Source organism: Thamnophis elegans, chromosome Z (genome assembly GCF_009769535.1).
Source record: "Thamnophis elegans isolate rThaEle1 chromosome Z, rThaEle1.pri, whole genome shotgun sequence".
Lineage (NCBI taxonomy): Eukaryota > Metazoa > Chordata > Lepidosauria > Squamata > Colubridae > Thamnophis > Thamnophis elegans.
This window is the reverse complement of record NC_045558.1, coordinates 124,901,140-124,915,345: the sequence shown is the minus strand read 5'-3', so window position 1 is coordinate 124,915,345 and position 14,206 is coordinate 124,901,140. Positions and strand designations below refer to the sequence as shown.

General features: G+C 39.1%; 1 protein-coding gene across 1 annotated transcript; it reads left to right on the top strand.

Moving 5' to 3' along the window:
- The first annotated feature begins 297 nt into the window (after nt 1–297).
- LOC116521639 (vomeronasal type-2 receptor 26-like) lies at nt 298–9,189 on the top strand. Its single transcript, XM_032236298.1, has 6 exons — nt 298–334; nt 933–1,101; nt 2,127–2,418; nt 5,808–6,035; nt 7,359–7,485; nt 8,267–9,189. Exons 1-6 carry the CDS (start codon nt 298–300, stop codon nt 9,187–9,189), a joined length of 1,776 nt encoding a protein of 591 aa, XP_032092189.1.
- The last annotated feature ends 5,017 nt before the right edge of the window (nt 9,190–14,206 follow it).

Below are 14,206 nucleotides of genomic sequence, written 5' to 3'. Positions count from 1 at the left end.
CCATTTTCATGAAAAATGGGCCTATTTTTGCTTGTTAATGCCCCCCCCCCCAGCATTCTACAAGCCTCCTTAAGGGCTATTCATGCCCTTATTTTCAAAAAAACGGGCCCATTTTTGCAAAATGTGGGCCGTTTTTGGGAGGTTTCCAGAGTGCAAAAACTTTTTTTTATTTGCCTCTACAAAACCTTGGTGTGTCTTATATTCCGGTGTGACTTATACTCCAAAAAATACGGTAGTCCATTACCAAACTCTCAAATGTTTAATCATAAGAGAAGTGAGTGTGACTGGATCTTAATCATGAAGGCATGTGATGATAGTTATGGAGGGGGCACTGGTACAACATCTACCATGTCTTAAAACATGTCAGCAAAATGGAGGGGCAGAAGAGATATGCATTTAACTGAATTGGCAGATTGTGAGATGAGAAGGGAGAATTTATCTGGCTACTAATCAATCTCTTGCTCTTTTATTCAGCATTGCTTTCCTTGGATTGAGAAAGCAAGACTCAAAATCTGTTATGATCCCAAGATCATTTCTTTATTCCCTGAGTAGGAGCTGTCAAGAGATGGGTCACATAATCTTGTCAACTGGAAAAATATTTGAATAGCTTTGGGAAAGGGAATTGCCTACCTACCTAAATTAATTAAACTTGTTTTTTGGGCATACACAGAACCTAGGGGGACGGAGCAGTTTAAGTTTACCATTAGCAACAACTCCAGGAGGCTCAGTAGGTGGCATTATGAATCACTCAGATGATAATTATTGTAATCTACAACTTTAGATATGCATAAAAACAATAGAGAGTCTATTTCATTGTCCCAGGGAAAGTGTTGTGAAAAAGATGTGGCTGCACTCCTATGAATGGAGCCAAATTACCTTGGCATTCAACATACTTTGCCATGGATTTCTACTCTCTTTTTTTGTCCTCCAAGCTTCTTTCAACAAGACCTTTAACCCCATTTGCAGTAAGAAACTTCGTTTTCGGCTTAGTTTCCCTGCTCATTTCAGTGATGTAGTCATTGGAGAATTTGTATCTACTGTATATTCTGAATTGCCTTTACTGCACTTTATGGAATTTCCAGAAGGATCTTTGAGAGGATGGCAAGTACTCTTTTGAAAGAAAATGATCTGCCCTTGAAGGGTTGGGTTTTTTTTTAAGGGGATTGTATTCAAGATATAAGGGACACAGAGGCTCAGTGACTAAGACACTGAGCTTGTCAATCAGAAAGTTCAGCAGTTCGGCGGTTCAAATCCCTAATGCTGTGTAGAGGAGTGAGCTCCCATTATTTGTCCCAGCTTCTGCCAGCCTACCAGTTTGAAAGCATCTAAAAGTGCAAGTATAAAAATAGGCCCTACCTTTGGTAGGAAGGTAACAGCATTTTGTGCACCTTCGGCGTTTAGTCATGCTGGCCACATGACCACGGAGACGTCTTCGGATTCTTTGGCTTAGAAACGGCAAACTGTCCCTACCAGTTTGGCAAGTATATCTTAAGTATTTGGATTGTCATTAACAGATGGCACAATCCATCAGCTTCTGCCCTCCAGTTGCATTGTTGCCCTACATACATGAAACAATCCTAGCAATTGCATTAAACTTCTGTTTTAAACTTCTCAAAATGTGATACACAAATGCTGTCAGATCCTCAAGTGAGATTCAGACCCTCCAATTCAGTTCCTCACTCGATGCCTTCCCCACTTCTGGAATGTCTTAACTTCTGAAATTTAAGAATCAAAGCTTTTGTCCCCATTACTTTTCCTGCCACATTTGTTAAGTGAATCACTACAGTTCTCAAATTAGTAATTTTTGTGAGGTGAATCTGGCTTCCCCATTAACTTTGCTTGTCAGAAGTTCCCAAAATGTGATCATGTGATCCCAGAACACTGCAACTGCCATAAATATGAATCAGTTGCTATGCATCCAAATATAAATCAGGTGACCAAGGGGATGCTGTAATGGTTCTAAGTGTGAGAAATGGTCATAAATCACTTTTTTCAGTGCCATTGTAACTTTGTATGGTCTGTTATGAGCTGAGGACTTCCTGTACTCATTCAAGCAGACAAATACATCATTTGAGGTGTGGAGAAATATATTAATGTTGTAGAACTAAATGAAATTCTTCTTGCAGGCCATTGCCTAAAAACTTATTGCATGTCCTAGCCTTCAGTTTTGCCATTCAGGAGATCAACATGAATGAGGACTTGTTACCCAACATCACCTTGGTCTCCAAGATACATGATAATGGTTTTCAGGCAATGAAAGCCTCCGAGAACCTTTTGGATTTCCTCTTTCTTGGAAGCTACTGCCCCTTCAATTACAGAAAGGGAAAGGACCAAAACATTATGGCTGTCATTGGTGATCTTCCTTCCCAGAACACCATCCAGATAGCCAACATCTTAAATGCCTACAAAATTCCACAGGTAAGGATCTGGGTTCACATAGATGCTCAAGCAGGAAGAGGAAAAGGTGGTAGTTAAAAAAAACTATAGGAGGACCAAAATTGGGGGTAATCTCTCAAAAGCAGATCAAGGTTTTATTTGTTTATTTTGTCAGAGAATTGCAATGCATCAATTACTATTGCAACAGGAGTAATTCTTAATAAGCGCAAACATTTCATTTGGAATGTAAGAAAAGGTGTAACTGTCCTTCTTGCTATCTTCATTCTTCTCCTTCTCCTTCTCCTTCTCCTCCTCCTCCTCCTCCTCCTCCTCCTCCTCAGTCTCAAGCTTAGCCATTATTAACTGATATGGTAGCAATGTGTCTGATTTTGTCTTTCATTCTTCTGGGCATGCCTCTTGTTATTTCATTTTCTTCTCTTGTTCTTTATGCCTTAACAATTTTAAATATATTGATCAGTAAAGTAATAGATATGTTGCCCTCATAATGTACAGAAAAAAAGTTATTTGGGTATGAAGATGAGAAATTAATACTGTCCAATCCTTGAAGAATAAGCCTCCTCTTTTTTACACATTCCTATCTGCTGTCTATTTCTGCTTAGCACAATCAAAAAGTAAGAATATTTGGTCTAAAAATTGATGAATGGAATACTAATGGTGGTTTTATAGCAAAAGCTATAAGGAAAGACTTGTTGATCCCCAGATTTAACATTTAACATCAGGATTTTTGATTGAAATAAGGTGCAAAAGAAATGTACTTCCTTCCTTCTTGTTGACATATCTGCAAAAACAGTACATTGTCTAAAAGCACATCATTATTATTCCCACTCTGCAGCTCAGTTTTGGCACTTTTGACCTGGCATTGAGTGATAAACAGCAGTTCCCTTCTTTCTTTTGGATGACTCCAAATGAAAACCTCCAGTATGCTGGGATTATTCAGCTCCTGAAATATTTTGGATGGAATTGGATTGATCTTCTCATTCCAGAAGATGCCACTGGAGAGAGATTTCTCAGAATTCTGAGACCAAAATTCATCCAGAGTGACATTTGCATTTCTTTAATTCAGTTTGTTCCAAGAGTGATTACTTATAACCCCAGTTTCTTATGGAAGAGTAATCTAAATAACATAGGACGTCTCTTGTGGTATAGTAAAACCAATGTAATACTTGTTTATGGGGACATGGAATCTATAGAAGGTTTACGAATAATTCTTGAAAGCTATGAAATTCATAGCAGGTGCCCAATAGAAAGGGTTTGGATCATAAGTGCTCTCTGGGATGTCACATCTGTCTTTGAGTCAAAGAAATTCACCACATTCTCCTTCAATGGCAGCTTGTCTTTTGCCCTACATACAAATAGGGTTCCAGGCTTTCAAGAGTACCTGGAGAACCTAAATCCATATCACTCTAAAGTCCCGTTGCTACCTGTGTTCTGGAGTGCCGCATTTCTCTGTACACTTCCAAGATACAGTATACCAGGAAAAAGAAAATGCACTGGGAAAGAGGATTTGGGGAGTCTCCCTGGAACTGCCTTTGAAATGGAGATGTCTGGCCAGAGCTACAGTATTTACAATGCTGTATATGCTGTAGCACATGGTCTCCATGCTATATATTCATCCAGAGCCAAGCAGAAGACAAGAGGCAATGAAGAGAAGTGGAATTTTCTGAAAGTCCAACCTTGGCAGGTGAGTTACGTTGCCTTTCAATGGGAACGTAGCCATAATAATATAGTTATTTTAATGTTTACAAAATTCACTAAGTATACTTTTATGAATGAAGACAAATATACACGTCCCAGGATAATGATGAGAGATTGAATCAAGGTCGGTGAATGGGACCAGAGATTTACTCATCCGAGCTTCCAGGCTCATTCTGGAGACGATCTTAATGATATTTATGTCTATTGAAATATATGCTTTGGGCTGTTTATTTTATTTTTTGTATTTTTTTATTTTTTTTAACAATTTAAAACATAAAAATTCAATATCTATATAAAAAGTGTGTTTGCAGATTCATTCCTTGATTACCTTTTCCACCATCTTCCCAGGTATTGAGGTCAGGCTGATAGGTCTGTGGTTTGCTGGATTTATCTTTTACCCCTTTTTTGAGGATGGGGACTACATCAGCTATTTTCCAGTTCTCTGGAAGTTCCCCAGTACTCCAGGATCTTCAAAAGATATAGTTCAGTGAGATCATGTCTGCCAGTTCCTTCAGAATCTTGGGATTTAATCCATCTGGTTCTCATGATTTGAATTCATCTAGGGTGGACAGGTGCTCTCTTACCATTTTCTTGTCTATTTTAAATTCTATTCCTGATATGTTTTTCATGGTTCTGTTTTTGATAGATTGAATTGTTTTTTTTCCTTTTGTGTAAAGCCAGATGTAAAAAATGAATTAAGCCGTTCTTCTTCCTCTCTGATCCTCATCATCTTCTTGCCATTTTCTCCCACTAATGGACCAATTGTTTCCTTGACTTTTTTCTTGTTTTTTACATGTTAAAAGAAGGGTTTTTTCTCACAAGATTTTGAGCCTTAGTTTTCCTGATTTCATATTTGAAGCCTTGGGTTATTTGTTGATATTCTGCCTTAATTGGGTACCCCGCTTTCCACTTTTTATACCTATTATTTTTGTCTTTCAAATTTATAATTTTAGTTGTGTAGAGGCTTAATCCTTGTGGAAATTAGATTTTTATTTACAGATATTATGTTAGATATAGGGAAGTAATCTTTTCCCAGTGATGTTCTGCTTCAAGGTCATCATTTAACTTCTTAATCGTGTTTTCTGGAATGGAACTCCAATAAATAAGTTTTCTTGTGATATCCATAATATATATAACGGGCTTGCCACAAAGAAGAGGGAGTCAAGATATACTCCAAAACACTTGAAAGCAGGACAAGAAGCAATGGATGGAAAATAATCAAGGAGAAAACCAATCTAGAACTAAGGAGAAATTTCTTGATAGTTAAAACAATTAATCAGTAGAATGACTTGCTTCCAGAAGTTGTGGGTGTGCTAACACTGGATGATTTTAAGAAGAGATTGGATAACTATTTTTCTGAAATGGTACAAGGTTTCCCGGTGGAGCAGGGAGTTGGACAAGAAGAGATGAAAATATCCAAGTTCCCTTCCAAATCTTTTATTCTATTATTGTGTTATATTTCTTGGCAATTGTTTTTATCCATCATGAAGTACAAATAAGAAATATATGTACAAATATATCTATTAGTAATACTTAAACATAAAATTATGAATATAATCCTGCAAAACAGAATTATGCCGTTGGAACATTAAAAAATACTTTCAACTCAAATGTTTGATTGTTCATTAAAAACTGGTTGAGCACCATTTGATGAATCCCATATTGTATTGCCTGCTATGGACACCAATTTCTCATTTGTCTCTCTTATCTTTTAGCTTCGTTTATTTCTGAAAAACCTCCATTTCAACAATAGTGTTGGGGAAGAAATAGCTTTCAATGAGAATGGAAACCTGGCAGCAGCATACGATATCATCAACTTGATTACTTTCCCCAATCGATCCTTTAAGAAGGTCCAAGTTGGACGTATTGAACCTCAGAGTTCTCAAAAGGAAGACTTCGCCATAAATACATCTGTCATTGTATGGAACCCCAAATTTAAGAAGGTGAGTTAAACAAACCAAATAAAACATGGGGATATTTTCTCAAATTTCTATAATTTTAAACCAGTAATCTTAGAGTAGTTCCAAGATCATTTGATATCTTCTGAATGTTGTTAGAACACTCGTGTATTGTGGAAAAATGAAGAAGTTCTCAAATCTACATTACACTTTCAGATTGTAGGGAAGGGGAGCTCAGATCACTGGGGTTATGGACCCTCTGGGTTCAGGGGCTTTCTGAGAGCTTAGTGAAGTGGAAGATTCGTCTTTTGAAAGGATGATTTACCTTTCTCCTTCAAAACAAATATGAAAAATTACACTTACATTAATAAAACAAAAAGGGAAAGATTTTATATAAGGAGAGAGAAGGTAGGTAGGTAGCTAGATAGGTAGATGGGTGGATGGAGGGATGGAAGAAAGGATGATTGATAGGTAGAAATGTTAGATATTAGTTCTAACTACAGTGGTTTCCACCAGGGTCCTCTGTTCCAGTGGGAACAGAGGGTTAATCCTATTTGTCGAAGTATCTGACAGCTCACTATAAAAGGGCTGTTGTCAGACTCAACCTTCGCTGGATTGTTCTCACTTGTTGTACTTAATAAAGAGCTGTTGTTACCATTAACCCTGTGTGTGCCTATCCATTACCCAATCTAACAAGAAGATAGATAGATAGATAGATAGATAGATAGATGGATGGATGGATGGATGGATGGATGGATGGATGGATGGATGGATGGATGGATGGATGATCGATAGATAAACAGACATACCGACAGACAGACAGACAGACAGACTTTCCCACTGATGAATAGTCTGTAGTTTGAATCAGCTGAATCAATGAAAATTGTGATACCACCCTTGAGTGGCAACATAACACAGGAATAATTGGAAAAGGATACCAAATACTAAACAGGAATATTTTGGCTGTCAGCTCGGCAAGTTTCAACATTCTTTCCCATCATCACAAATTTATTTTGGATTTTCTTATTACTATTCAAATTTAAAACAGCTCATTAAGGTCATGAGAAACATACTCTTTAATGGTCATCTTTAGGACATCTCAAGTTGCTTTATGTAATGTGAAGAGGTGTCCGGATTTGGATTTGTCTTCAAATTTTCAATAGCAGTTCAAAGACTTTTCAGATTTTAAATGCTCCTCTGACTAATTCTAGCAATCGATCCTAGGAATTCCAAATTTTGCATTATTAGAAATTACAAGAAACTGTGGTGGGCGGGTTTGGATTTATTTAAAGACCGTGACTGCTGACTGATTGATTCAAAGCTTGATTCTAATCCATTTTAATGTCTTCCTCTGGCCATTCTCATTAGACACCACCTTCTGCCACCTGTGTAGAAAGCTGCCATCCTGGGTACCGGAAATTGATTGAAGAGGGAAAACAGGTTTGCTGCTATGACTGTGTCAAGTGTTCAGAGGGAAGCATTTCCACCATGATTGGTAAGAAAAAAAAGATCTATGTTTCTTTAAAAATACATTTTGTTCTAACCACGTTTGGGTTCTTGAATATACCATATTTTTCAGAGCATAATACACACCATTTCCCCCCAAAAAAGTGGGTGAAAATCTGGGTGCATCTTATACTGTGAATACAGGGGTTTTGGCCTCCAGAAACACCACGGCCCCTTCAGAAAAATGGATGTGGAGAAGGTTTGGGAGGCTTGAAAAAAGCTCCTGGGGACTGTGGAGGGCAAACAGGAGGAAAAAGTGGACTGGTTTTTGCTCATATCGCCCCCCCCAGCCCCCAGGAGCACTCTACAAGCCTCCTAAAAGCTATACATGCTCCTTCATTTTTTTGTTTGTTTTTGACAAAAAAAACCCTCAGCCCCAGGATCACTTGGCAGGCCTCTCAAACACTTTGCATGCAGAGGTTTGGGGAGGGGGTCTGCAGAGTGCAAGATTTTTTTTTAGTTTACCTGTTCAAAATCTTATACTCCCAAACGGTGGTTTTAAAGAAAAGCATGGATTGATTGGGATCTCTCACCAGCCTTGTTCTCTTTCTTCTTTTTTTAAGTAAAAACATTTCTTTATTTAATTTTTTAATCTCTTGATCAGGAAATGTAGTTTATTGAATACAAAATAAACTTTAAAAGGATTTTCTTAAAGGGAAACATTTAAGAGGTTTATTCTCTGCGAAAACAGCTTCAGGATGGAATAATTTTTAAGAACTTAATTCTATTCAATGTGTAGACTTTTTAGAGCGTTTATTTATGGTTTTCAGATTCCAACCAATGTGAGAAGTGTCCCGCAGAGCGATATCCAAATGAGAAACACCATCAATGTATTCCCAAAATTATCACCTACTTATCCTACAAAGAAGCCCTGGGAGAAGTCATGACTGGCTTTTCTGTTTCTTTTGCTGTCATCACAATTGCGGTGATGGGGACATTCATCTTCCACCAGAACACTCCCATCGTCAAAGCCAACAATTGGGATATCACCTGCACCCTGCTTGTCTCACTCCTGCTGTGTTTTCTTTGCTCCTTCCTCTTCCTTGGATGTCCAGGGAAAGTCACATGTCTGCTCCGGCAAGCAGTTTTTGGAGTTGTCTTCTCCATTGCAGTGTCTTGTGTGTTAGCCAAAACCATCACTGTGGTTCTGGCCTTCATGGCCACAAAGCCAGGAAACCGCATGACGTGGTGGGTGGGGAAAAGGCTGTCCGTCTCAGTCATTGTTTTTTGCTCCCTTATTCAAACAAGCATCTGTGCTGCCTGGTGGACCATTTCTCCTCCTTTCCCAGAGTTAGACATGCATTCCCAGCTGGATGAGATCTTAGTGCAATGCAATGAAGGCTCGGAGATCATGTTATACGTTGTGCTGGGCTACATGTGGCTTCTGGCCCTCATCAGCTTCACAGTGGCTTTCTTTGCCCGGAAGTTGCCCGACACTTTCAATGAAGCCAAGCTCATCACCTTCAGCATGCTGGTCTTCTGCAGTGTTTGGGTGTCCTTTGTGCCCACGTACTTGAGCACCAAGGGGAAATCCATGGTGGCTGTGGAAGTCTTCTCTATCTTGGCCTCAAGTGGTGGTTTACTAGGTTGCATTTTCCTGCCCAAGTGCTACATTATCATACTGAGGCCAGAGCTGAATACGAGAGAGCAGCTAGTTAGGAAAAAGAATGGTGTGATTTCAAGAGCAACATGAATGATGGCTGAATTCTATGATGCTATAAAAAGAACATGACAATAATTGGCCAAAGAATTTCATTCAGGAATAGTTGTCTTCTCCAATTTTTTAATAGCAATAACATTTAGATGTGTATACTGCCCCATAGTGCTTTATAGCATTGTCTGGGTGGTTTACTTTGTACACATTCTTTGCATACTGCACCCAAAATCTGGGTCCATCCTTCCATTCTTGGAAGGACGGAAGCCTGAGTCAACCTTGAGTGCCTTCAGGATTGAAGTCAAGGCTTTGGACAGAGTTTAAAGGCAAATTTGCTCTTACTGTGCCCTCTGGGTTCTTAATGTAAGAAACTTCACATATACACAATAACAAGGAGAAAAAAATGTGCAGAACTTTTTCTAGATGAAGACTTCTTTGTTCAGAAATAAAGTGCTTGGGTTTTCCAGAACTGATATTGTTTATTGAGTAAGATTTTTTCTAATATATATTTAGACTTAAACTTAGAATAACTTTATTGTCACTTTAAATGTACGCTAATTGGCATACATTCAAATGAAATTTCATTCCATACAGCTGTCAAAGGGTCATCTCCTCCAAAATACACTATATAAAGATGATAAATAAATAAGTAAATAAATAAATGAGCATATGCCCATAGACCCACATATATTGTATGACACAGAGAAATAACACAGTCTAGTTTGGATTTATAAATGTACAGAGTGAGAAAAACAAATCTTGCGAGTTTACCGGACAGATGGCATAGGGAACAAAGCTGTTACAGAATCAGAAGTCCTGCTAGAAATACTTCAAAACCAGAGGGGAACAACAGAAACAGACCATAAAGTGGGTGTGTGGGGTCTTTAACAATGCTTTAAGCACATAGCACTTATAAGCAGTATCCTGAATAACAGGAAGCAGCCTTCCTATAACCTTCCTGGCTGTCCTTACCATTCTCTATATGGACTTTCTGACTGAGGCATTAACACCAAACCAAACAGTGATGAAGAGATTGTTTCTTTAAATGATCTCAATCTTCTCTCTGGAAAAAGTGACCAGGACAAAAGGAGAAAGATCTGCTCTCCTCATCTGACACAGGAATGCAGGTGTTGGTTTGCTTCACTCAGGATGACATGTGGAGAGACCAATTCAGATTGTTAATTGTCTGCACCCCCAGATACTTAATGCTATTGATCACCTTTAGAACTGCATTCTTGATACTGAGTGGAATATGACAATGCCGGCTCTTTTTAAAATCTACAATGATCTCTTTGTTTTATTAATATTTAGAATCTAGTTACTTTAATTACAATAAAATGCTAATATAATTTATAGTCATGTATTTAGGGGGACGCAATAACTCAGGGGCTAAAACACATAGCTTATAGATCAGAAGGTCGATAGTTCGGTGGTTTGAATCCCTAGCACTGCATAATGGAGTGAGTTCCCATTACTTGTCCCAGCTTCTGTCAACCTAGCAGTTTGAAAGGACCTAAAAAGTGCAAGTAGAAAAATAGGGACCACTTTGGTAGGAAGGTAACAGTGCTCTGAGCACCTCCATACGCCTTCATGACCATGGAGTCTTCAGACAACGCTGGTTCTTTGCCTTAGAAGCAGAGATGGTTTCCAGCCCCTAGAGCTGGAAACAACTAGTATGCACCTCTTTATCTTTACCTATTTATTGGTACCCTCTTTCCAACACATTTTCTTTCTAATATCATTTTTTAAATTTATGGGATGGGGATCATATTCAAAACTTTGGAAACTGCAAGAGTAATAGCAATAGCACTTAGACTTATATACTGCTTCACAGTGCTTTACAGTCCACTCACAGCAGTTTACAGAATCAGCCTATTGCCCCCAACACTCTGGGTCCTCATTTTACACACCTCAGAAGGATGGAAGGCTGAGTCAACCTTGAGCCTGGTGAGACCCAAACTGCCAAACAGCTAGCAGCCAGTGATCACCAGAAGTAGCCTGCAGTACTGGACTCTAACCACTGCACTACTGCAGCTCTTGAGTGTTATCCTCTGCTATACAAGATGAAAAGTTGAGCCAACCAAATTACTTCTGTACTTGTGGAAACATATTTTGCCTAGGTATTGCTTCAGTTTGCAATATTTATGCAATTTTAGGATCATTTTCTTTGCCATCTTATCCCTTATTTTGTTTATTTATTTGTTTATCAAATTTATAAACCCAGCCACCCCATATGGGAGGCAGTCCTCAGTAATACACAACAAAAAAATTAAAACCACAAATAAAAACAACCGATATACAAATATGTAAAAATCATATGAATGGTAAATATAAAAACATAGCTACAAGTTCTAGGCGAAGAGGGAGGAAAAACAGCCATCCCAGCAATAGAGCCATCTAAACACGTCTCCCATTCCCTGGGAGCCCCAGGTTTGATGATATAATCAGTTCTTGAGGGCCTTCGGGAATAAAACAGGATGGCTCATCTAATTTTAAGGACAAAGAATGTTCCATAAGCAGGGAAACGCAAACAGAGAAGTTCAACTGCATGAAAACCACTGAGCGCATGTCTTTATATGACAGTCCCTACAGGCTGTATTCTCTGGCAGATCTAATAAGGTGACCTGATATAATCAGGGAGACGCAGTCCATAAAATAGCCTGGCCCCGTCTCATGAAGGGCTTTATAGATCAAAACCAGCACCTTGAATTGAATTGGTAATCAATGCAGCTCACAGAGCAGAAGTATAGCATGGGCTGTTTTAGAAGTGCAAGTGCTACTGCATTCCCTACCAGGTGAAGCTTCCACATTCAAGGGCAGCCCCATGTAGAATGCATTGCAGTAATCCAATATGGAGGTGACTTGGGCATGTGTAACTATGATCAGAGTGTACCAATGCAGAAATAAGTTGCACAAAGGATCTCCTAGCCAGAGTTGCCATCTGCTCATTTAGCAGGAGTTATTGGAAGGATCTCCAGGTTGGGTGAATCTGGGGCCATGTAACTCCATCCAATGCTAAGATGGCAAATTGTGCAACCAGAGGGTCCCCGAATTCAGTGTCATTTCCAGACTTCAGCTGGTATCATATAGGAATGACCAAGATTCAAGCTGAAGAACAAATCCCAGTTAATAAGGACAACAGAGAGAGACATATTTATTCATTCAGGTGGTGGGTTGCCAATATTTTTACTACCGGTTCAGGTGTGCTCCCACATATGCACGTGCACACAATGCTTCTGTGCATGCGCAGAAGTGTCTGGGTGGGTGGGCGGAACCTCCAACCACTCCTCCAACAGTTTGCCAGATCTGGGCCCAACCAGCAGCAACCCACCTCAGCCAGTTAGAATACATATTTCTCGCTCAGTCTTGATGAAAATATCTCCATTGTGGGAAGAATTCATAAATATTATAACTGTTAGAAATATTTTATAGGGATTCATATGTTAACTAACCCAGCTTTCCAAAACAGGTTCTTGGTTAACAGTCTCAAATATCCTTTAAGTTCACAGAGAACATAACATAATTAATTAAACACTTATTTCAAATTATAAATTTGACACATAAGCAAACACACGAAACTCAATTAACATGAAAACATAATTATAATGCTCACAGATTAAAGGAAGAGACCCAATCCATAACACTAGGTTTAACCTCCTTTCCTCACATCTATCTAGATTTTATTTTTATTTATTTTTATTACTTTTATTACTTTTTACTTACTCTTTTTTGCACTTGCAGTGTGTGATCCTTGAATAGGAGAGTGTTGATGTCCATAATTCAGGGAGAAAATAAAGTCTATGTCAGAGTTTGCAGCAGGAATCACATCCAGAAAGCACAAACAGGTAACTGATTCAGCAGGATTCATTAACGTGTCTTTATATATAATATAACACAAGAAGTCAATATACAATATCAAAAGCAGGTTTTCCAATGTGGTAGTATATACAAGCAAACACAAGTAGAGGAGAGAACAGTTTCAGTTTCAGTTCAGACCAGCACACTAGTTTAGAGCTCAGCACAGACTCAGAGCTTTAGTACAGAACAACTGAGGGCTCCTTGCTGTCTCTTTATGGCTCACAGAGCAAATAACGCTTCAGTTTCCAAATAGCCCTCTTTGGCTGGCCCAGTTGCCATGTCTATTCATTGACTGACCTTATTAGCATGTCTCTGCCAGTCATAAACTCTATTTTATACTGACAGTCTAGACTTAAGGGGATTTGTTGATTCAAAACAATTTTGAAATCCTGGCACCACTTTGTATGGAGTGAGAATATACAGAATGCCATTGAAGCAGTGGTGGGTTTCTGCCAGTTCGCACCAGCTTGGGAGAACCCGTTCATGAAATTTACTGTTCCAGTGAGGGGAGCTCTGACTGGTGGACCCAGAAGTAACTTTCGGAACACCTGCCCTGGCCCTGTCACTCGCTCGCCCTGGCAGTCCTGTCGCAGCTCGCTCGCTCCCCCACCTGTCCACACTAAACTAGGCCAGCCTGCTGCTCACTGATTGGTTGGAGTCCAACAGTTTTTACACTTCCATACTTGTAGGTCATTCCGTACACTTGAAATAAACTTACAAGAACTTGGAATTGGCTCTTCGTAAACTTAAATATGAAGACCATGGTTGGCAAGTGTGTGGGGACTTGAAGGTCTTGTGCATGTTGCTTGGGCAGCAAGCTGGGTATACCAAATACCCTTGTTTTCTGTGTCTATGGGACAGTCGAAACCAACAAAATCTCTGGACCAAGAAGAGTTGGCAGATGAGGGTGTTAACAGTGAACAAAATGTCCTCCGAGAAACTTTGGTACCTTCCCATAAAGTTCTTCTACCACCTCTCCACATAAAATTGGGATTGATGAAGCAATTCGTAAAATCACTTCCAAGAGATGGAGAATGCTTCAAATACTTGATCACCAAGTTTCCATGCCTTGAAGGAAGGTGTGTTCGTCGGACTAGACATTAGAAGGCTTATAGCTGATCAAGAATTTGTCAATACCATGATGGATCCTCAAAAAGAAGGATGGACTGCATTTACATAAGTCATACAGAAATTTTTA